General features: G+C 41.6%; 1 protein-coding gene across 1 annotated transcript in view; it reads right to left on the bottom strand.

Annotated features, from left to right (window-relative positions):
* Positions 1–950: 950 nt before the first annotated feature.
* CEP152 (centrosomal protein 152) overlaps positions 951–24,875 on the bottom strand; it is a 91,266-nt gene continuing 67,341 nt past the window's right edge. The window contains exons 20-27 of the mRNA XM_008143243.3: positions 20,378–21,028; positions 15,577–15,691; positions 12,471–12,638; positions 8,617–8,713; positions 7,250–7,353; positions 5,150–5,306; positions 4,808–4,911; positions 951–2,250 (exon numbers count right to left, since the gene is read on the bottom strand). Of these exons, the coding sequence (XP_008141465.2) occupies positions 1,235–2,250; positions 4,808–4,911; positions 5,150–5,306; positions 7,250–7,353; positions 8,617–8,713; positions 12,471–12,638; positions 15,577–15,691; positions 20,378–21,028 (2,412 nt within the window). The 3' untranslated portion in view covers positions 951–1,234. The remainder of the gene's footprint in view (positions 2,251–4,807; positions 4,912–5,149; positions 5,307–7,249; positions 7,354–8,616; positions 8,714–12,470; positions 12,639–15,576; positions 15,692–20,377; positions 21,029–24,875) is intronic.

Raw genomic sequence — 24,875 nt, 5'->3', positions numbered from 1 at the left:
AGTGAGACTTGGAAGAGATGCCGTGTTCCTTTCCCTAACTGCATCTCAACTCAAGCACTGAAATCCCGGCTAGTTTTCAGGCTTCTCTCTCTACATCCGGTTACCAGTTGAGATGACATAGCTTTCCAAGCTCCAGAAGGTTCTGTTCCAGGTTCTTGCTTTTAGAGATGATTCACAGCAGGAGGAGGATGCATTTGCCACTCATCCCATCAACACCCATGTTAGCCTGGTTCTGGGTGGAAACTATAGTGAATCAAACCACATATCCTGCCCATAACATGGTTGAGGGTGAGAGATTTGAGAGAAGCACCTGCATACACCTAACACTTTCATACGCACCTCTAAGAATCTGTAAAACAATTCCTCTAAAAACAACAGTATTCAGGTGGTTATTCATTTCTGCATGGTTTAAAGTTATGACCTTTGACACATAGCATTAATAACTTAGCCAATTTCTATTCTATAAATGAACATAAAAATCTAATAGCTAAAAATTATTTGCTACATGACAAGGCCTATCATTTCCATTTTTTAAAAAGTGGTATTTTAACTAAAAGAAAGACTATGAAACCATAAAGGAGACAAAGCAAGTCTTTGGATGTCCTAGGAGACATGAAATAATGTGAATGCCAACTAAAAAATGTGTACTATTATTCTAAACAATAAAACCAGGACACTGCTACATATTTTGTGGCGATCCTTACAAAACCTCTTTTCTACAAATTGAAAGCAAGAATAGAAATTTTGAGAAGATACTTCCAGGAAAGGTATGTGTAAGAGAGAGTATATAGCCTCATTAAATATTGCCAATTTTAAAAACTGAATTTGGCTGATCATACACACAGATCATCGAAGTTTGCTTTTTTTTTTTCCTGGATGAATTTCAAACATAATGTCAATATAACATTTCTATGTCATGAGCTACAAAATAATTCATAACAACTCATATAGACCATATGCAAGTTTTATTTAAATAATTTAACAGTGCACAGAGAGCTAATTTGTAAGTATAAAAAATAGATGGTTTAGCAATCAAATACAAACACCACACGGAAACAGATTACACAGACACTATCAGGCCTTTGGGAGATTAAGGCGACATGAATATCTCAAGTAATTTTATGGGAATACTTTACTCATAGATGTTATTAAAACATCTCAAAACATTTTCCAGTATGAAGTCTTCCCTTCCAGGTTTCTTGTCAATATATTCTTCTTAAATACTGTACAACGATTAGTCAAGATTGACAAAGGGGCTGTCGAAGCCGCTGTCCCGCTGGCTGGACAGGGGGGCCATCGGCTTTCTCGAAGGCTGCCGATGCTCCGCACCGCTCAGCTTTTTGAAACCTGACGCCAACACATCAGCCTTAGGATGAGCTGGGGGTCCAGGGGTCATGCTGACCTTCCCCGGCTGGGAATGCACGGCTTCTTCGAACAGGTCTGGAATGCGACCGGTCCGACATTTCACCGGCTGAGAATTCTTACTATGTTTCTCTTTATCGGGAAGGCAACCGGCTGCGAAGAACTGTTTGACATGACCAGCCTCGGCGAGCGCATCCAGGGTCCCGTGCGGCCCTCCGCGGAGAAGGGCCGCCTCGCGGCTGCCGCAGGGCAGGGTGGCGCCGCTGGACCGCCAGCCCCGGGAGGCACCCAGGTCCGCGCCGTCCCTGACCGGAGCTTCCTCCACACGCGGGCGCTCGCTTTTCTCCGACGCGGCGTCTCCACTTTCACGGAGGGGGACACACGTGTACACCTGGAAGCCCCGTCTTCCATTGGGGCTCCGACAGGTTACGTGTGCGCATCCGGGTTCGGAGAGACCGGGCCCATTTCTCGGTGAGGACTTGCTTCCGAAGGGGCCGGGGAAGGGGTAGTCGGCTGCGTGCGGACAGGATTCCCAGCCGGCGTCACCCAGGAGGTCTTTCTTGTGCAGACCAAAGCCCCCTTCGCCTTCCCAAGGAACGAACTCGGGGGAGGCAGTCCTTGGCGACGCGTCCAGATGTTGGCCGTCCTCACACTGAAAGTCTGGACGCGACCCTTTGGGACCCGCGTGCTGTGGGTCCCCAAGCTCCGCCTCCTCCAGCCGCCTCCGTAGGTCGCAAGCGGCCCTCCTCCTGGGAACCTGGTCGCACACACTTTTGGGGAGAGTTTTCATGCCGTTTGATTTGCCTTCAGGGTGACCCGGGATAGTCTGCTTCACGTCGTTACTTTTTGATTTCTCAACACCAGTTATCTCTGAAGTCGGGGGCAGTACTGCAACATACAAGGGAACACAAAATTAGGGGAACGTAAAAGTAGGAGAAAATGAACATTGAAAGAGAAGGACAGAAACTACATTTTTATGTATTCCCAAAGAAGGCGTATTTATTTTAATCGCTCTCAAAAATACATCAACGTCAACATGTTAAAGTCCTCTTTTACATATATCCATTAGGAAAAGGTAGGCAATTTTGTTATTGAAATCTGATACATTGTTACTGCTATCCACCGGGTCTCTTATTTTCTGCAACAGATGTTATAGCAATTTTAAGAGCCAATTGCGATGTTTCCAGTCCTGTTCTGATAGGGAGTTTCTGGTGAAGAAAGTTGACTGGAAGAACCCCACTGCCCAACACTTATGCACCCCCCACACACAGCACAAACTAATCGGAGTCTCTCATTTAATCAGCGAAGGCGTTAAATCTGACCCGAGGCAAAGGAGCCACTCGGCACAGACTCAGAGGCCACCTGTCTCAGAAGAGTCCAGCGTGGTCCGCACAGTCCCTGAAAACTGGGAACACTGTTTGCACACTGTTACTCCAAATCCAGACAAATCTTTTCTTATGATATGCCACTGCCCTTTTCTACCCAAGGTTCACGTTACCATTCCAAAAATTTACCCAAATAATCACATCTACCAATATCAGACTCAGTTTCCTGAACAAGTTCTGCCTGAAGCTTCCCAGAGTCCAAATCCGCCCCCCTGCCACCCATGTGGAATTTACCAATGCTTTCATGTATTTTCACCAGCTGTTGCTTTACATATTCTAAAGTGTTTTTTTTTTGTTTGTTTTTTTTTTGTAGAAAAAGAAACCATTTATATAGCTTCTTGGGAGGCAATTCCTTTATCATGAACTTTGGTCCCTTTTAATGCTAAAACTGCAATTTACCTAATATTGCATTTAACTCCATAATTTTTCTAATATCAGCACTGCATTTACTAGGTATGTCACCCTCCATCCCTTTATTTTGAATTTTAAATGTTCTTCCCGTGAAAAGGACATATGTCTGGATTTTTAAAAAACTGTTTGCAAGTTGTGGTCTCTTAGTAAGTGAGTTTAAGCTATTCATATTTGGTGTGATTGCTGATATTTCAACCAATTATTGTTTCCTCCTTACCCATGCTTTCTAGTTGTCTTTTTCCTCTTCTTGATTCTGTGAGATTAAAAACATCTTCTTCCAAGTTTTTCCCCTAGCAGTTTGAAAGTTACATACTCTATTTCTATTCCTCTATTGGGTATCCTTAAATTTCAATACACATACTTAAACCTATATTTTTCTAGCAATGGCTAGAACTACCAGTATCTATATCCTCTCCTTGAAAATAATAAAAATCTTAGCATATTGTTAGTTTCCGCTATAATCTTCTCTTACATTTTTCTGAGAATACTATACTTTTCTAACATTCTCAGGTCCTGCTGTTTGTTCTACGAATTCTATTTCCTTAGGTATAAGTTCTGTTTTTTTGTTTTGAGTTTGGTGCCTTTTTCCATGGTACTGGCTTTCTATAAATATGTGATGGTTCTTGGTTGAATGCTTACCTTTTGCTGTTGGTTTAAAGGAGTTGGGAATGGAATGGGAAGAAATGAGCTGCAGGGTAGAAAGACCTAAAACCTGGTACTCTGGCCCTGGCCAGGTGGCTCAGTTGGTTGGAGCATTGTTCTATACACCAAAAGGTTGCAGATTTGATTCCCAGTCAGGGCACATACCTAGGTTATGGGTTTGATCCCCAATAGGAGTGCATTTGGGAGGCAACTGATTGATGTTTCTCTCTCACATCAATGTTTCTCTTTCTCTCTCTCTTCTCTCTCAAATCAATACACATATCCACCGGTGAGGATAAAAAACATTAAATTAAAAAATACAAAAGCTGGTCCTCTGAGCATGTGGGCTCCCACTCTGTGTCTTGGTGTGGCCGGCCACCCAGAACACTGCCCTGCTCCCAGGCCCTTCTTCCTGTTGCTCTGACCCAGCCCAATATTGGGGTTGGGGAAGGGAGAGGAGAAGACATGAAGAGGGTGACCCCGCCTGGATCCTGCTGTTCTAGAACCCCAACTAGTTTTCCTGTTGGGATCGCCCAGGCTTACTTCTCCTGCAACATAACCACCTTCGTCTGTGGGTCAGTTCTGATACTGCTCCTGTTGTGGCTGGCATCTCTGGCAGTTCTGAACTGAGGCTCCTCTCCTCAATCTTCTCCTGTCTTCTTTCTTTTAAGATTTCTCATGGCTTCTGGCCTATCGATCACACTTTTCTAAGCCCAGTTATCATTTCTTCTTTACAGTTGTTGTTTACAATCTTTTCTATCATTTCTAGGGATGGAAGCAGCAACAGGAAGCGGATGGGTTTGCTGAGTCTGCCTGCTTGAGCTGGAAACGACACTGTTTTGCACATTTCCAGTTTAAGTAAAAAACACACAGAAGTTAATAAATTACCTCTCACTCCCTACATTTCCTGTTATGTTGTTTTTTTTTCATTCGAAAAATATTAAGTATCAAAAGAAAAAAAAAGAGAGAGAGAGAGAAAACCCCTCAAGTGACTCATGTTGACATACCTGACGCTGTGGTTTTGCTCTGGGATCTGTTTGCAATAGGTGTTTCCAGCAGCTTTGCCATTGTAGCAAGTTTGCTAGCAGCATTCATAATCTTTTTCTCAGCTCTGTGGGAATTCCAGAACATTAAATTAATATAGTTTAAAGGAAAAAATGAGTTTCCTTCACCCCAGGACTTCTGTTTTCCTATTAGCTCTGCCAACATTAGGGCAGCACAGCCTCTGAGCCTCTCTTAACCCACAATGGCTGATCATGTAGAAACAGTTAACAGCGTGATTAAGCAAAATGCTTAGAAAACAACATGCGTCATGGTACTCTAAGGACACGATGTTTGTTTACACTTACCCCTCCTGTTTCCCATTATCCTGCAAGATCTGCTGGAGGCAGGTCAAATAGTACGTGCGCATCTTACGGATGGTTTCTTGACGTTCCCGCAACACCTCTGCCTTGACCATTTCCGCAGCTCTCTCCTTACTCTCCCGAATGTACCGCAGCATGTCACCTGCGGGCAAGGGGTGGGGGAGGGGTGTGCGCGTGTGAGTGTACATGTGCATGTGCGTGTGTGTGTGTGTGTGTGTGTGTGTGCACGCGCGCGCGTGCACGCAGAGAAATCCCCACAGAGGCACGTTTGTTACCAATTCTTCAAAAACAAGAGAGGCAGACTTCAGACCAATTTTCTAAGAGATGAACTGATTACAGGTATAATTTAAACGCTACACTTTTCCACGGTCATTAAAATGGAATATTTCCGATGACTATTTTGGTAGACTCAAAGGCAAAGGAATCTAAAAGTCTTTCCAGAATGATGACAGCCACATATGGTGAGGGCACAGAGCACATTCCCCAGGGAGGTTCTGTCCTCTTCTGAAACACTGAGATAAGAAAAAGACCATAAACACAGGGTGGGGCAAAAAGTAGGCTTACAGTTGTTCATATGGAAAATGCAATCATTCAGAAATAATAATACAAGGATAAACTTTCACATACTCACAACTGTAAACCTACTTTAGCTCCACCCTGTATGCATTTTACTTGTCTATTAGGTCTGATTAAAAGAGAAAAAAAGAAATATACAGGAAAGGGGAGCCAGAAAGGAGGAGATAGCAGATACAGAAGGAGGCAAAAGGCGCTGAAGAGACTGAGTCTTCTGTTTACTTGTGCTCTGAAAATCCGTGTTTCATCATGTATTCGATCCTTTCCGCACTGGTGAGCATCCAACTACATGGAATCTCACCAACCACCAGAGAGAGGTGCACAGTGCTATTGCAGGGAAAGGAATGGGACTCACGTTGCCTTCTGAAATTCACATTTAAAACAGTCCACAAGCTTTCGAAATCTCTTTTTATCTTTAACTCGGCATGCTTTGATTGGGAATACCTTTAGCTAAGGTTGACTTTTGTTACCAAGCCCAGGCCTGCATCCTCCATGTAGAATATCACCACCCCTGTTATAGTAAGGATTCCAATTCACAGAGAACAGTAAGCTTGTCCTAAAAATCATATGTTCTCTGCAAAAATACTGATAGACTACTTTTCACTATCTGAAGTGGGAAAAATGAAAACAAAGTACATGTCAACACAAAATTTCCAACCAACTTCTAAAATGTAAACACATGCACACACAAGTTATATTAAAATTTCACTTCCCAATTAATATGATTGGTAACAAAAATTGCCTTGTTTGTAGTAATAGAGCCTCTGTTAACATAAGCGGCAACGGAGAAGCAAATCCTCTTAAACTGATACTAAATGGGCTTTTCAACACCTACACATGATTCTCATGACCTACCAATTATATTCGGAACTTGAGACCTGCTCCACTCTTGTTAAAAATGAATGCAATGTTAGGACGCAAATAGACATTTCTTCTACATAAGTGTTGGTTACTGTTCTGGGACACACACATTCTGTGCAATATTTATTGTAATTAAAAACCCGGAGGTATTCGTGCTACTGGGAAAACATGACTGAAGAAACGCTGTGCGGGGTGCGCTGCACCACCTAGGACTGCAAAGGCCCTGGCAAACAAATGCGTGTCTACAACTTAGTCAAAATAATGAGAAACAGGAGAACGACTCCTAACTAGATCTGTTTCCCATGGTCCTTAAAAGTTGATGGTAGTAAAAAATAATTTAACACTCAGGTGACCGTTTCTTGGCTACCAGTTAAAAGATTATAACATTTTTAGCTTAATATCAGTGTCCAAAAAAGAAACAGGATAATCAACAATATAAAAACAACTCTATCCTCATATGTCACTTCCAAAAGAAATTACTTGGGCAAAATGATCCATTACTGTTTAATTAGGAAAGGTATCAATGTTCTCCTAAACAAGCTGGTAAGAGTCCAGGATAAAGTAGTTTGAAAAATTCCCCACAATTACTACTGCTAGTTACAAAAAGGCCCAAACCACTTGAAAATCCTGGGACTCTCTCTAGGGACTTACGCTTGATTTTTTTCACTGCTTTAATGTACTGCTCACGAAGCTCTTCCAAGGCCCCCTGATGGCACGGCTGGCAAGCATGTTCAATGGCCCCTTCTGACAATGACCTAAACACAAACAGAAGGTTGCAAAAGCATAGGTTGTGAGTGAAAAACTTCTGTCTATATATTCCAATAAAACAAACTGAAATGTGCTTAAAAGTTCACATAGGAGAATCCTTATTATATAGTTATTTAAAACAGGAGAAAAATGAAAACAACTGAAATGTTATGGTTACTTAAGTAAATTGTGGTAAATCCACATGATGAAAATCTATGCAGCATATTATAGAGTATATGATGAGGTGGGGAAATGTTAATAAAGATTACAAAACAGCTTTTACAATATTCTCAATTTTTAAAACATGTGCACATGGTATGTGTATATGAAGGAACCTAAATGATATAAAACAATAGGTTAAAAGAGGGTATCCCAGGGATAGAATTTTGGAAGATTTTCTTCTTTTTTTATACTTTGTGCCACATAGTTATGCACCACTTAATGATCAGGGTAAGTTCTGGAAAATGTGTCATGAGGTAATTTTATCATTGTGCAAGCATCACAGAGTGACCTCCCACAAACCTAGATGGCACAGCCTACTACACACGTAGGCTATATGGCGTAGCCTATTGCTCCTAGGCTACAAGCCTGTACACCTGTCACTGTACGAAACAACATGAGATCAAATCAAGCACAAGAAATAATGATGCGACCAGGAAACATAATAAACATAAACCAGTAACATAGTTATTATCATTACCAAGTATTATGCACTGTACATAATTGTATGTATTTTATGTTTGTTTGACTCAGCAGGTTTGTTTACACCAGCATCTCCACAAACACGTGAATAAAGTGTTGCATTTCAACAGCTATGAGGTCACTAGGAAGAGGAATTGTTCAGCTCCATTATAATCTAATGGGACTACTAACATATATGAAGTCCATCATTAAGCAAAATGTTGTTACACGGCATAGGAGTATATAACAATGACAATAATTGATTTTCTTTCTTTTTTAAATATATTTCTTTATTGATTTCAGAGAGGAAGGGAGAAGGAGAGAGAGATAGAAACATCAATGATGAGAGAGAATCATTGATCGGCCGCTTCCTGCACACCCCCTACTGGGGATCGAGCTTGCAACACAGGCATGTGCCCTTGGCCGGAATCGAACCTGGGACCCTTCAGTCCGCAGGCCGACGCTCTATCCACTGAACCAAGCTGGCTAGGGCAATAATTGATTTTCCTGATATATTATCGACACGATTGATGTAAATAACTTAAAGATACCTAGAAATAAGCAATTTCTTTAAAATAGTAGAAGTATACCTTGGTGGTAAGTTACGAAGGGTTCTCAGTTCTTCCAATTTACTCTTCATGTCATTGTTTTCTTCTATTAATTCTTCAACAACTTTACTGTTCTCCTCTAAAAAAGAAGTTGATAGCATATTGATCAATTAATCTTTTTTTCTCAGCCTCCTGTTCCCTTATGTTCACAACCCAAATGTTTATAGAGGAAACCACAGGATTTCCAGTTGCTCCCTGTGCCATTCATTCCCTGATGAGCCTAACCTGACCACTCCTGTTCTGTTTTCTCAGCACTTAAAACCCACGCTGCTTGTTCATCTTGCTTCGGGTTGCACACTGCTCTGCAATGGTTTCCAATTGTTTCTGAGGCATCTCTTTCGTTTTCCAGCTGGACTGAAGCTCTGTAGAAACTACTAGGTTTTCTAATTCCCGGTTCCCGTGGATCCTGGTGTACAGTCTATGATAATATCAATGATCCCTGAACAAGCACCTCAAAACATTTTTTAAAAATCAAGCTTAAGTAGCTGCTGTTTTCAGAATGAAGGTCAGAATTTTCAATTCTTTGAACTTTTAAAAAGAAGCTGAGGAGACTGATGGAGTCCATGAATTTCAGTCAGTGACACGGGTTTAAATACTAACTCTGCTTCTTACCGGTTGGATGAGCTTAGGCCAGTGGTCGGCAAACTCATTAGTCAACAGAGCCAAAGATCAACAGTACAACGATTGAAATTTCTTTTGAGAGCCAAATTTTTTAAACTTAAACTTCTTCTAACGCCACTTCTTCAAAATAGACTTGCCCAGGCCCTGGTATTTTGTGGAAGAGCCACACTCAAGGGGCCAAAGAGCCACATGTGGCTCACAAGCCACTGTTTGCCCACCACAGGCTTAGGCAAATTTCTTAAACTATCTGAACCTGAGTTTTTTCATTGGAAAAATGGGGATAGTATTACCTACTTTGAAGATTATAATAGAGATAAAACAATAAATGAACAGCACTTTACATAAGGCCTGGCAATACCATTGCTCAAGAAGTACAAACCTGGCACCTCATGTATCCTACTCGTAACCCTCTCATTACACCCCATAAATTGGGGATTGGTTCACTCTATTCCCCCTAGTGATTGATGTTAACTTGTATATTTTTAAACCATTCATTCTTACTCTATCACTTTCCAATAAATGCTACCAAGACAGTGGAAAAAGAATTTAAGAAACAAAAAGGAAGCAACCACAATAGCAAAAATATTATCAACAGATTTACATTAAGACAAACACTAAAATGAAACTATTGAATGACTTAAATTCTGACGTTGACCCCTTCTTTTCAGCCATTGTTTTGAGCTAATCACCAACTTCCTTGGATTATTTCTAAGTGCACAAATTACAGAAGAGATCCAACTCAAAAAGCACTGGGTAGCCCTAGCTGGTTTGGCTCAGTGGATAGAGAGTCCACCTGTGGACTGAAGGGTCCTGGGTTCCATTCCAGTCAAGGGCACATACCCAGGTTGCAGGCTTGATCCCCAGTAGGGGGCATACAGGAGGCAGCCAATCAATGATTCTCTCTCATCATTGATGTTTCTTCTATCTCTCCCTCTCCCTTCCTCTGTGAAATCAATAAAAAAAAATATATTTTTTTTAAAAAGCACTATGTAGAATGATTTTATGATGACAATAAATGGTGCTAAATATTATTTATAAATAATAATTACACCCAACTGCCCTGTCATTTTATTCTATAAAACAGATATTGTTGGTTTTCACCTAATTCTACAGTAGCTACATTGTATCTACATCTACAGTTGAACAAATAAACTAAATAAGTAAGCAATCACTATAGGAGTTGTAACTGTTAAAGTTTTTTTCTCAAAATTCTTAAAACCCTTCTTGCCTTAAAGTAATTATTATCTACTAGAGGCCAGGTGCACGAATTCGTACATGGGTGGGATCCTTCAGCCTGGCCAGCCTGGGGGCGCGTGCTGGGGGGAGGGACTGTGGAAGATTGGCCAGCCGGCCCCGCCCCCCATCGGGGCCCATTGGGGCCAGGCCGGCTGGGGGAGGGACGCAGGGAGGTTGGCTGGCCCGGGGAGGGACCACAGGAGGTTGGCTGTGGGAGTGCACTAACCACCAGGGGGAAGCTCCTGCATTGAGCGTTTGCCCCCTGGTGGTCAGTGCATGTCATAGCGACCAGTCATTCCAGTCATTCGGTCGTAATGGTCGCATAGACTTTTATATATATAGATCTTTAACAGACTTAGCAAGCAGTAGGAGGAAGTACACAACTTCTCTTAGGCAACGGTGTTTACAGTGTGTGCTGATGCCAGACACTGTGCTAAGTGCTGGGCCAGGACTTGGTCCTTGTCACTATCAAGTCTCTACTCCTTTGGAGAATATAAACGTCCAATAACTCCAAGGATGATGACTATTATAAAAATCACAGGTGGTGGGGGGACGTCTACCAGAAGAACCTAATCAAGTCTGGTGGCTGGGATTACCTCCCTGAGGAAGGCATGCACTGAGAGAGAGAGGTGGAGGAGCTAGCCAGGCAATATGGCCAGGATGGTAGGACAGATGTTTTGGTAAAAGGAGGGAATGCAAAGAGGTCCAGAGGAAAGAGACAAAGAAATCCATACTATGGCTCTATGAATGGGTAAGTGGGCTGGGGGAAGAGGAGGCCGGAGGGGCTAGCAGATGCTCAGTCATGAAGCGTTTTTTAGACTCTTCAATTAAGTATTTGTATTTCACACTGAGGACCACATCCAGCCCCTGCTGGGCTTTAAGAGTGTGGTGATCCAATTTGCTTTGTAAAAGGTTGCTCTAGCTACCTGAGGAGAACATTTGAGAGGGACAAGAGTGGAAGCAGAAAGACTCAGGAAGTGACTGTGGTTGCCCAGGCAAGCAAGAGGTGAATGTAGAAAAAACAAAGTAAGTCTATCCACCTGGTCTTTTATGGATGATGCAATTATTTGGAGCCCATGGATGCAGGCTTTCATTCATTCAGACATTTTTACTATTGTCTGGTATGTAGTGGGCACCAGGACAAGGGTGAATAAGACAAAACATTCCTTATCCTCAGGGTACTTACAGTAGTGAAAGAAAATTCCTGACCAGTTCAGGAATCTGAACTATTTCAAATGTAAAGAATACAGAGCATGGAATGTAAGTGAATAGTGAAAGGTAAGAGGGTGCACCCTCATAAGCTCAATAGCTTCCTTTCTTACAAGGGCAATAGGAAATGGCAGAAATGCCCGTTTTAATAATTTCCCTGAAAACACTGTGAAAAATGGACTGGAAGGCGACCAGGTCAGACCCAGGCACCTTTGTTCATGCCTTTGCCCTCTGCCTAGAATGCTGTTCTCTTTGGCAAAGACCTTCACCTTTTACGGCGTAGTCAAACCTCCCTTAACTCGAAACAGGAGGAAGAGTTAATTAACATCTTTTCTTCCAAGTTTACACAAACATACTGCCAGTAGCACTCAATGCTGCAATTATTGATTAATTTGTTTTCAGTTCTACTCACTTGATAAGAAGCTTCTTGAAGGAAAAGAACAGTCTTGCACATCTCCATCTAAACTGCAATTCTGCCTGATGCATTTACTGCGGTATCGACAGTGCCTACAATACTGCCTGACACATAATGGGCACTCAATATCTCTTCAGTCAAAAAAGGAAGAAAGGAATGTGACCTTTTCATCAGAGCTCCAATTTTCCCCTTTTGAGTTCAGTAATAATTTGGTTAGGAAAAAAAAAAGGTCCAAATTAGTTTACATGAACTCCCAAAGAGAATCAGTGCCTGTTAACTAAAATGTCACATCTGAACATTTCAACAAGGATCAAAGATATTTCTACTGGTAGCAAGTGCTACCTTAAATGCTAACCTCCGATTTTTTCCACTACGGCTTTGTGCTTCCTTTCTAAATGCTGAAGATGCCTACAGCATTTCTCCAGTTTTCTTTTCAGATCTTGACATTCCTGCTTTGCCTTTTCAAGTTCTTGGAAGCTGTGTCCACAGCATGAACCTTTAATTTCAGGGATCTTTTTCTTATCTGCAAAAATTAAATGATAGCAAACCTTTATATCAATTTAGACTAAGAACTACAAGGAAGGGTACAAGGGAGGGAGGAAGGAGGGAGGAAAGAAGGGAAAAAGGAGACCAAATGACATAACTAAAAGCTACAGTATAACTGTAAAAAGTACGATGCATAAGGGAAAGACCTGGGTTTAAATCCTGTTTCCACTATTTACTGGCTGTGTGACTCAGAGAATATTACTTAACCTCTCTGAGACTTAGTATTTTAAGGTGCAAAATTGAATAAAACCATCTATTTTATATTGCTATGAAAAATGATGCTCAGACTTTAGTATTGAATACCATTCCCCACTAAAAAGGACCTGAAATCTTCAAGAAATGGCTGACTCTAGTACTGGGAAAGGGTATATACAAGATGAGGCTAGAGTATTTTGCTATACCAGAAAGTAAGAAATTACTCAAATATACAGCATGTCACGAGGACATGGGAGCCAGTTTGAAGAGGCTCCATTAGCTGAATTTGGGACAATCTGAACACTAAGTATAGTAATGAATTATAAAATATATTTTAGCCTGGCTGTTGTGGCTCAGTAGTTGAGCATCAACCCAGGAACCAAGAGGTCACCTGGCACATGCCCGGGTTGTGGGTCCATCCCCAGTAGGGGGCGTGCAGGAGGCAGCTAATCGATGATGGTCCTCTCTCATCAATATTTCTATCTCTCTCCCTTCCTCTCTCTCTAAAAAGTCAATAAAACATATTTTTAAAATATACATATTTTTAAAAATATGAATTCATGATTCATACCAATAATCCTACCAAAAATGGAATGGATGGATGGACGGACAGACAGATAGGTAGGCAAGTTGGTAAGTAGAGAGGCAGATGGATGGGTGGACAGTCAAATAAACAAACAGATAAATAACTACACAAAGTGGAGGGGAGCAGGCTTTAACAGTATTGGTAATGTTCTATTTATTAAGTCTTAAAGTGGGTTCCTGGTTGTCAGCCCTCATAACTTATATAAGCACTAGAGGCCCGGTGCACGAAATTCGTGCACTCGAGGGGGAGGGGCGCAGCCTGGCCTGCACCCTCTCGCAGTCTGGGAGCCTTCAGGGACGTCTAACTGACAACTTAGGCCTGGGAAGTGGACCTTAGTGGGCAGTCGGACATCCTATCACTGCCGTGGAGGTGAGAGAGGCTCCCGCCACTGCCAGCCGTGAGCCTGGCTTCTGGCCGAGTGGTACTCCCCCTGTGGGAGCACACTGACCACCAGGGGGCAGCTCCTATGTTGAGCATCTGCCCCTGGTGGTCAGTGCGCATCATAGCGACCAGTTGTTCCACCATTCAATTTGCATATTAGCCTTTTATTATATAGGATTACATGTATTTTTTGTATGTGTCAAGTATTTAATAATTAATGTTTTAATTACTTTTTAAAATAATGAGATATAAGAAGACTATAACCAAACAGTCAACAGGAGCACTCTGGGAGAGGGATTGTAAAGGACTTTATCTCTTACTATATGTTTTGGATTATTTAAGCCTTTCTAATGAATTTGTTAATGTGTTTGTTTTTAGGGGAAAAGACTGAAGAAAGAAAAATAAATTTGTTTATAGTCTGATTTGACTTAGTCCAATTTCTTTCATATTGACAGGATTTCCCAAAGCCAAACTACTCATTTCATACACAAAAATATGATTCTCAGGCCATTCCAAATATAACAACAGACATAAAATGACACTGAAAAGTAAGAAGCAAGATATAAATTAAGGTGGTATTACCACACACCTAATTAGCAATTAGATATTCTCAACCATCTAGAACCTAGAAGTAAGGGGAAAAGATCTACGAACAATGAGAAAAATACTGATGACTGACTTCTTAGGCAAGGCAGAGGTTCTCTAAGGATCCTGGTAATACTGCCTACTGAATTAGAAATGTGTGGAAACTAAGATTATTGGCTTAGTACGTATGATTTGCTCTGGCAATTCTTAGTTCTTTTCAGGTTACAAACAGAGAGAGTGTGCATGTGTTGGTGTGTGTGGGGGGCGGGGGGAGGAGCAGGCTGCAAGGGGTCAATCTCCTATAAGGGATGAAAGCTCCTAAAAGACATGCCAAGCCTAGCTCCAAAGCTCAGTGAATATAAGCCCTATATTCCTCTGTGACCTCTGAAAACTTCAATGGGCTGCAGTACAGCACATTAATTCTTTTTCATAATGATAATTCTAAGTTATTAAGGAAAAGTTAAACTGTCAATTCATTAAATACTCAAGGAACGCAAATTCTGTGTCATTCACTCGCCATGTGTTGGGGAGGAAGAGATAAAAACACTGCCCCTGCCCACAAGAAACCCACAAATAAATCAGAAAACACCTAATCAGGAACATTTCCATTAAAAAAATGGTTGAGCCCTAGCTGGTTTGGCTCAGTGGATAGAGTGTTGGCCTGTGGACTGAAGAGTCCCGGGGTCGATTCCAGTCAATGATTCTCTTTCATCACTGATGTTTCTACCTCTCCCTCTCTCTTCCTCTCTGAAATCAATAAAAATATATTTTTTAAAAGAAAAAAAATGGTTGAAATAAACCAGTAATGTGAATGAAAAACTATCCGGTATTTGTCAATGTTCTTATGTGAAACCCTTGATTTCTCAATAAAGCCAGGAAATAAAAACATGGCTGTGCCATTAAAATTCTCATTATTCTCCTTCTAAACAGAATCACTTCTGAATGGAGGGAAGACCATGAGAAATAGACGTAGGAGGGCCTAAGGCCACTTTGTCTTCTAAATGCAAAATGAAATTTACGGGGAGGATACACATCAAGTAGGAGTAACATGACACATTTGTTCACTCAAAAACTATATACATCTTTGCTCTCCTTTCATCTTCAAAGCAACCCTCTGGAACTGTGGTTATGGATGTTACAAAGATCAGTAGGAATCAAACCCCATTACCAGCTTCTGCTTCTGTTTGTTTCGAGGCCCAGGTCTGAGCATGGTGTCCGGACGTGGGTGCAGGAAGGACGACCAGGGTTCCAGGGTCTCCTCGCCCAGTGACACCCATGTTTCTCTGAAACAAATTAGCTTTATAGTTAATGCCTAGTAAAAGTCTTCACACAATTCTCTATTTAACATGCTAATATTAAACACACACACACACACACACACAAAAACCCATCACCCTGAAACAAATCTTGCCTAAACTATCACCAATATTTTTCTATGGTGTTAATGTGAATACTGTCATTACTACGAACTAGTCTCTCTAATTTTCCAAATTAGAATATTACCTGGCAGAGGACTGGCGGCCAACTATGAGACAGATAGGAGATACATATGAATTTGAAGTATTTTAATAGTTTATGTGATCAAACCATTGGACAGACTAGGTGAAATCAAAATTGCTCTTGAAAATCCAGAACATTTTCACTGCAGCAGGAATTAAATTCATTAGAAACTACAATAGTGATCCTTTGCCTTCCATGAATTGAAAGTAAAATAACAACAGTAAAAAAAATTTTTTTAACTTACATAAGTATGCTATGTTTCTAAATATTTTAATATATGCTGCCATTTTGAAAGGAAGGCCAGTTAAATCCCAATGTTAAAAGGAGAAACTGAGGCTCACCTAAATGAAGCACCTTGCACAAGACCATTTCTTCACTAACACGTATTGAACACTTTCTGCATTCTAGTCCTGTTATAGGCAATACAGCCACTAAACTAATTCGTGGTGAGACATTCTTTTAAGGTAGTATTTTCAGATTTTGGACAACTACTAAATCCCAAAGAATGATCTTGAGAGGGCTGTCTTGCTTAATTACTTAAAACACATTATACTAGTATATGCTTGATTCTAGAAGCCTTTATTTTGATTATGAGAAACGCATTTAACTGACTGTCAGGAAACATACCTAAGATGCCCACCACAAGCAGAGATCAGCAAGTAAAGAGAAGAGGCAAATTCCGAGCATTCAAGAGGACACAGATGGGGTTGAGGCCAAAAGGAGTAATAAAAGTGGAGCCCCCAAACAGTCAATGTTTCCAGTTTCTACTCAAAACTGGAGAAATCTAAGATAACAAAAAAAATTAGGAAGCACTTTATGGTTTTAGCTTTGACTTGACTTTCGTAGTAAGAAGAGAGAGAATGCACATCCTTAAGTCTGTTTGAAATTTTTATTCCAATTGATATTTCTCTTTTATCAACTATGAAATGTTGTGTTAATATATTTTGATATGTTCATTTCCTTGGACACGATTTTTAATTCATTTCATCCTTTCCAATGTATGTATGTATGTATGTATGTATTTACTTATTTATTTTTAAACATTTTTATTGATTTCAGAGAGGAAGGAAGACAGAAGAGAGACAGAAACATCAATGATGAGAATCATTGATCAGCTGTCTTCTGCATGCCCCTGCTGGGGATCAAGCCTGCAACCAGGGCATTTGCCCCTGACTGGAATCAAACCTGGGACCCTTCAGTCTGCAGGCTGACACTCTACCCACTGACCCAAACCAGCTAGGGCCATCCTTTCCATTTTAAAAAACGCTTTGATCATCTAAATTATTTTAATGAGACTTATTTAATATATACCTGTTGATCACTGTTCCTGTTTTAATTTTCATGAACAGCTCTAAAAACTATAAATTTAATAAATCATCAATCACAGCTCTTCACATTTATGGCACCTATATTGCAAATTTATAATCACTGCTTTACCTCAAGGTTCTGAAATGAGTTAGCTTTAAAAGAGCAAAAGTCATTATTACTCTGTTACAAACGCCAGATTAGGCATTTCAAAGCCACCCTTTTCTCAGCAACGGAATCTGATCCCACCCAACTAAAGCCGCAAAAGTCTAAGTTCTTAGCCAAATTACGTGATTCTGTCTCCAGAGACATGTAAGCCACATTGAGTCATACAAATGATCTTACACTGTTTGCACAATTATAAGCCCTATAAAAAGACCCCGGGTTTGATTTCATATTAATGGTAGAAGAAAGGTGTTACATTTTCTTGGGGGAAGGAGTCTCACCCAATTATTCTTAAATTGAAAGCAACTAGTAAGTAATAACATCTTTTGAAATCAGTAATTTAAAATATCAGATTTGAGCTACAGAGAAGATGGCGGCATAGATAAACGTGGTACTCGCCACCTCCCACAACCCAACAAAATTACAACTAAAATATAGAACAACCATCATTCAGAAATGCCTAAAATCAGACTGAATGAAAGCCCTCCAACTAGAAAATTTAAAGAAACCACAATGAGACTGGTAGATGGGACAGAGGCACAGAATGGGCTGATCCAATACGTGTTTTCAATTGGGATGGATATCTTGGCTGAGAAGGCCTTCTGGGAGGAGCAAGGGGTCACAGCTCCAAATCAAAACTGTCAGCCCAGGGTTCCAGTGCCGGAAAGAGAAGTCCCCGTAACTTTGGGCTGTAAAAACCAGCAGGAATTGTGGCTAAGTGACACAGCATGGATAGAGAAGCAGGGTAATTAGCCTCTCTCTCTCTCCCAGAGGTCAGCAATTCAGCAGCTCACCAGTAGCCTGGGGTGGCTGCTGATCTGCCCCGCCTCTCTGATCAAGCGCGGAGATGCTGACTGGCATAGAAACTGACCAATCAGATCCAAATCTGGGTGAATTGCAAGGAGCCAATGGCTGCATAGGAGGCGGAGCTTTTGATACTGACTGGCATAGTAACCGACCAATCAGAACCAAATCTGGGTCAACAGTGAGGAGCCAATGACTGCCTAGGAGGCAGAGCTTTTGACGCTGACTGGTATAGAAACAGACCAATCAGAACCAAATTGGCTGGCAGAGGAGGGCAATTAGGGGTTCAGGCAGGCAGAGGCAGTTAGGGGCAATCAGGCCGGCAGGGAAGGGCAGTTAGGGGCGAGATCAGGCCAGCAGGGGAGGGCCATTGGGGGCGAGATTAGGCCAGCAGGGAAGGGCAGTTGGGAGCAACCAGGCCGGCAGGAGAGGGCAGTTGGGAGGGAACCAGGCCAGCAGGGGAGGGCAGTTGGGGGCAATCAGGCTGGCAGGGGAGGGAAGTTGGGGGCGATTGGGCCGGCAGAGGAGAAGTTAGGTGTTAATCAGGCCGGCAAGGGAGAGGTTAGGGGGTGATCAGGCTGGCAGACAGAAGCAGTTAGGGGCAATCAGGCAGGCAGGCAGGCAGGCAGGCAGGTGAACGGTTAGGAGCCAGCAGTCCCAGATTGTGAGAGGGATGTCTGACTGCCAGTTTAGGCCCGATTCCTGGGGGACTGGGCCTAAACCGGCAGTCAGACATCCCCTGAGGGGTCCCAGATTGGAGAGGTTGCAGGCTGGGCTGAGGGACACCCCCCCCCCGTGCACAAATTTCGTGCACCAGGCCTCTAGTAATAACAATAAAAGAATTAAAAAATATCAACTGGAGCCTGGCTGGTATTGCTCAGTGGTTTAGTGTTGACCTATGCACCAGGAAGTCATTGGTTTGATTCCTGGTCAGAGTGACATCCCCAAGTTGCAGGCTCAAACCCCAGTGGGGGGCATGCAGGAGACAGCCAATCAATGTTGATGTTTATCTCTCATCAATGTTTTTAACTCTCTCTCCCTCTCCCTTCCTTTCTGTCTAAAATCAATAAAAACCTATTTAAAAGAAAAAACAAAAACAAAAAAAAAAATGACAGGAGTGAAATGGGGTGGGGTGGGACTGATCTTTCATTTTTCTTCAGTTCTACAACTCTGGGATGCAGAAAGGCTGAGCTGCACCCAAGGGATTTGTACTTTCTTTTTCAGATGACAAACAATACTATATGATTACCCAAGATGATAAGTTAGTTATCCCCACGTATGGGACTGGAATTCAGATTTCTTTCTTAGCTTATGACTCTTTCCAGGAGGTATTAATACCAAATGCTCAATTCTTGCCTTGAAAACATTTAAACATGCTATCTGACAGAATTAACTCATATCTCAACTCTTCTATCAGACAAACCTTATAATACTGGTTTTTTTTTTTTTTCTTCCTCTAAGTACAAATGTTGAAACTGGCTGATCACAATGCCTAGAATATCATTCTGAATTTTTCACCCATACCAAATTTCTTCAATCATAAGGGAGCAAGACTTTGACTTTATCAACTGTTCCACAAACTCAAAGCTGGTATCAGAAAGTACTTACACAATGAGAAGGATGCAATGATTTCATTACACATGCATGTACACAGTACACCAGCCAAACTGGGCTTCCGAGTTTGTGTGAGCAAGCCATACCTCTACTGGCTTGTATCTACACCAATGTTCTTTATACTTGTTTGGCACTTTTTTGCCTACATGAGATATAAATCCCTTGAGGGCAAGAAATAGGTTTCTAAACTCTTTAGAAGCTCTTAAGAAACCCTGCTTTAATATGATACATATTTCGTGGAGTGGCAATGCCGAAAAAACAAAATAGGAATGAGAGTTATTCAGTTTCTGAAATCTCAGGCCCTTACAAAGAATAGCATGTATTTTTTTAGGAAAAAAGATGTCTGGGGGTTAAAAGCTCTGCCTCATATTTATGGCACTATGAAGAAGTAATGTTATTTTGGCAAAAAAAAAAAAAAAAAAGGGATGCAATGCTTTGGATTTGTTACAAAAAGTTTTTTAAACCACCGGTTAAAAAACACACAAGTATTACATCTGTAAAATGAAAGGAAAAAATACCGTATGCAACTTCTACAATCATCCTTGATGTTTAACAGCTCTTTTCACTTCCTGGGCACATACCTTTTCCCATTCTGAGTTGGCATTTTCCGTAAGTAGGGAGAGCATATCTTGAAGTGCTTTCTGAATGCAGGCCTTTAGTTTTTCAAAATATCGCACAGACGCCCACTTTGAAGAACACATCGACACGAGTTCTGAGAGTTGCTTGTTCTCTAAACCAGAGGCTTGCTCCTTCGGGGTGTCCTTTAGCAGAAGTTCAAGGACAGTCAGAATGTCCTCCTCGAACTGACAGATTTCCAGCTGGACCCGCCTGGCTTCCTGCACAGTCCACTCCCTGCGACTCTGGTCTAGACAGGTTTGCAATTCTGTCTCCTTCTGGAGGAGCAGTTCGGCTTTCTGTTTCAGAAAATCTTCTTTAGCTGCTGCAAGCACCTCATTAATTTTATTTCGATGATCATCTAAAAATTGTCTGTAATCTTGCTCATTTTGTTCTTGAATTCTGTGGATTTCTTCTTGCTTTTCTTTGTTCCATTCACTCCGGGCCTTTGCCAACTCGGCCCTGACAACCACAGGGACTTCCTCGTCCTTCAGTTCCAGCTCTCTCTGAAGAGAATGAATCTTCTCCTCCAATTCCTTTCCAGGTGTTACATTTTTCTTCGTATTTTCAAGCTCGCTTTTCCATTTCTCTTTAGCTTCAGAAACAGCAAACAATATCTAAAGGACATAATGTACATTTAAAAACCTTTAAGATTCTCCTCATTAATAAAAAAATTAAAGTAATTATTTGAGTTAACCTCTGAACTTAGTAAGAGATTTAGAATCAAAATTAAGGGGAAACAGTGAATTTAGATAATATTCCTAAAACATTCTTACACTATACTTAAGGATCTTTTCCTTCATTTTAAGTCACCTAACATTTTATCTTATGTTATTTAAAAAACAAAATATCTGCCCTGGCTGGCACAGCTCAGAAGTTAGATTGTTGGCCTGCACACCACAGGGTCAGGGGTTTGATTCCTGGTCTAGGGCACGTACCTGGGTTTCAGGTTCAGTTTCCGGCCCTGGTCTGGGTGCTTGCAGGAGGCAGCCAATTGATGTGTCTCTCTTACATCATGTTTCTCTCTCTCTCTCTCTCTCTCTCTCTCTCTCTCTCTCTCTCTCTCTCTTCCTCTCTCCCTCTCCTCCCTTACCTTTCACGCTCTCTAAATAATCAATGGAGCCCAGTGGTTGAGCATCAACCTATGAACCAGGGGTCACGGTTCAATTCCCAGTCGGGGCACATGCCCAGGATTCAGGCTCAATCCCCAGTGTGGAGCATGCAGGAGGCGGCCAATCAATCAATGATTCTCTCTCAAAATTGATGTTTCTATCTTCCCTCTCCCTTCCTCTCTCTGAAATCAATATATATATATATATATATATCTATATAAATATATATATATATAAATCAATGGAAAAGTGTCCTCCGGTGAGGATTAACAAAAAACAAAGCACAGTTTCTTTATGAAGAATTAGAACTTTAAACTGACCAAAAATATGCATTTGTAATTATTTACTCAAAACTAATTTTAGGAAAAATTCCATATCACTTGTTTTATACAGATGCAGTCTCAAATTTTATCTAAACCCCCAAAACAAATTAAGCATCATTTACATAAAGCAAAAGCAGCCTCATAAGGAAATCTTACTGTTATTTAGGAATATAACACATACCTGCATAATTACTTGCTGACAAACATAATTGTATTTGAATGCAATTTTAGTGGTAATGCAGTTCATTAAATGACAATAGCAAACAGAAAAGGTTATTTTTCCCCCCTATGGTTAATTTTCTTTTATAACAGAACAGAAATAGTAGATCACAGAAAATAGAGTATGTAACCAAAAAGCAACAGGGAATCAAAACACCTGGGCTCTAGCTCTAACCCTGCCTAGTACAGTAGAGTGCTTATCAGAGGGGCTCTGGAGGCCAACTGCTGCGGGATCTCAGGAATTAGCTTTGGGACCTCAGCCCCATTCCTCAACTTCTTGGAGCCTCAGTTTCCTCAGCAATAAAATCGGGATAGCCTTGGCCAGGTTGCTCAGTTGGTTGGAGTGTGATTCCATACACCAAAAGGTTGTGGCTTCGATTCCCAGTCAGGGCATATATGGGAGGCAACCAATCGATGTTTCTTGGGTGAGGATTACAAAATAAATAAAAATAAATAAATAGATAGATAGATAAATAAACAAATAAATAAAATGGGGATAATTGCCATGCCTACATGAAAGAGTTATTTTAGGATTAAATGACAGAGATAATCCATTTGAAGCACTTAGCCCAGAGTGTGGCAAATAATAAGGGCTCAATAATGTTATGTAGTTATTGTTGCTTTTGGCTTCTTGAACTTGGAAAAGTCAATCTCTTTAGCATTTGGTGTCTTCATCTATATAATGAGCAAACTGGATAATAACCTTGAATCCTTTTTAGTTCTAATATCCACTGAGTGACTCCAAAAAGTTATTAGAATACAAAGTGTTAAAAGAATTGGGCATCTCCAAAGGCTTGGCCTAGATTGATTAATACTACATTTTTGCTCCTTATGCTGAGATAGGCTATCTGCTTACTAAATTTTCTATTATGTAATTACTAGAGGCCCAATGCATGAAAATTCATGCACTGGACGGGGTCCATCAGCCCGGCCTGCCCCCTCTCACAATCCGGGAACCCTCAGGGGTGGGAGGTGACCTGGCGATCAGGGGAAGGCGACTCCCCATCACACCTCTGATGCTGCCACTGCCGGCAGCTCAAGCCTCGGCTGGCCCTGGTTACCTGAACCTCGGGCGGCCCTGAGCGGCTGGGCAGCCACCATCCAAGGCTTGCCTGCTCCTCGAGCGGCCCTGGGCAGCTGGGCAGCTGCCATCCGAGGCCTGCCTGTGCCTCGGGCCGGCCATGGGTGGCTGGGGGTTGAGGGAGCTGGGGGACTCTGGAGGCAGGCACGCGGAGCAGCCGGGCCTACCCCCAGGCCTTGCCGCGTGCCTTGCCACACGCCTGCCGCCCCAGTGTGGCTAAGGGGACTGGGTGCCGCCATCTTGTGGTTGTGGGTGCAGCCATCTTTGATGGTGTGGCAGTCAATTAGCATATTCCTTCCTTATTGGCTATGGGTGTCGCCACCTTTGTGACAGTGTGAGGGTCAATTAGCATATTCTCTCTTTTTATTTTTTTAAAATATATTTTATTGATTTTTTTACAGAGAGGAAAGGAAAGGAAAGGGAGAGAATTAGAAACATCGATGAGAGAGAAACATCGATCAGCTGCCTCATGCACACCCCCTACTGGGTATGTGCCCGCAACCAAGGTACATGCCCTTGAAAGGAATTGAACCTGGGACCCTTCAATCCGCAGGCCGACGCTCTATCCATTAAGCCAACCCGGTTGGGGCATATTCCCTCTTTTTTAGATAGGATAGCAAATATCTTCACCTATACAGATTTATAAACACGTTATATATCTTTATTCAATTGTATGTGCTCTTAAATAGTTGCATATAATAATTTAAAAATTTGAGGTAATTGCATTTGAATTACTTTACTAAAAGGAACCCACAAAGAATTCACAGTAAAATTCTTTTGCTACCAGCAGAATGGTTCAGTTGTATATGAAACATGTTTAAAGAATGCTTTAGAGAAAACAGGTCATGTCACAATGGATGCCTGGAAATCACTGCCAGGTGGCAGGCAGAGGTAGTGGATCCTACGGAATGTGGATAGCCAGCCCAAGCTCACTAAAAGCACACATCCTCTCACATGAAGTTTTACAAGGAGCATCGGACAGCATTTGTTGACTCAGTGGTTCCCAATTTTGCTGCATATTTGAGTCACCTAAGCACCTTCTAAAAATCCCGATGCCCAAGCCACACCCCATACCAAGTAGAACATAAAGTGTGGGAGTGGGAGCCAGACAACAATATATTTTTTTAAAATCCTCAAGGTTTTCCAACGTGCAGCAAAGTGTGGGGACCGCCAAACCAACCTGACTTCTTCTCGACTCTGGGAAATGGCTTTAAATTTCCACACACTTGATGAACACTCTAATCCTGCAAAAACTTGCCTCTCTAGCCAGTGCTAGGAAACTGGACCTTGCCTGCCTCCTGTGGTTTGAGGATGGATGCCCAACAGGCTAACATTGTTCTGTGGCTGAATAAGTATCTCAATCGTGCAACTCCCACCCACGTGTGGTCCAAAGACCAGCAGTGTCACGTCAGCGGGGAGCCTGTCTGAAATGCAAATTCTCAGGACTCACTTGAAAACCTCCAAATCAGATTTCCAGGAGAAAAGCCCAGGAATCTGCTTTAACAAACCCTCGAGGTGACTCTTGTGCCTGCTCAAGTTTGAGAAGCAACACACTGTCCTCTAGTCTCTATATTTCTGCATTCACATATGGGCAGGGCTCTGTGTTCTTAAGGAATGATCTCTTTTCTATTTTCTATATTCTACCCAACTTTATTACTCTTCAGCTATGAGACACATATGCATAACATCCTATCATTTCCTTTTTCTCTCTGCCTCCTAAATTTCCTTT

Source organism: Eptesicus fuscus, chromosome 5, assembly GCF_027574615.1.
Source record: "Eptesicus fuscus isolate TK198812 chromosome 5, DD_ASM_mEF_20220401, whole genome shotgun sequence".
Classification (NCBI taxonomy): Eukaryota; Metazoa; Chordata; class Mammalia; order Chiroptera; family Vespertilionidae; genus Eptesicus; species Eptesicus fuscus.
Note: the sequence above shows the minus strand (reverse complement) of the source record. Positions and strands in the feature narration are given on the sequence as shown.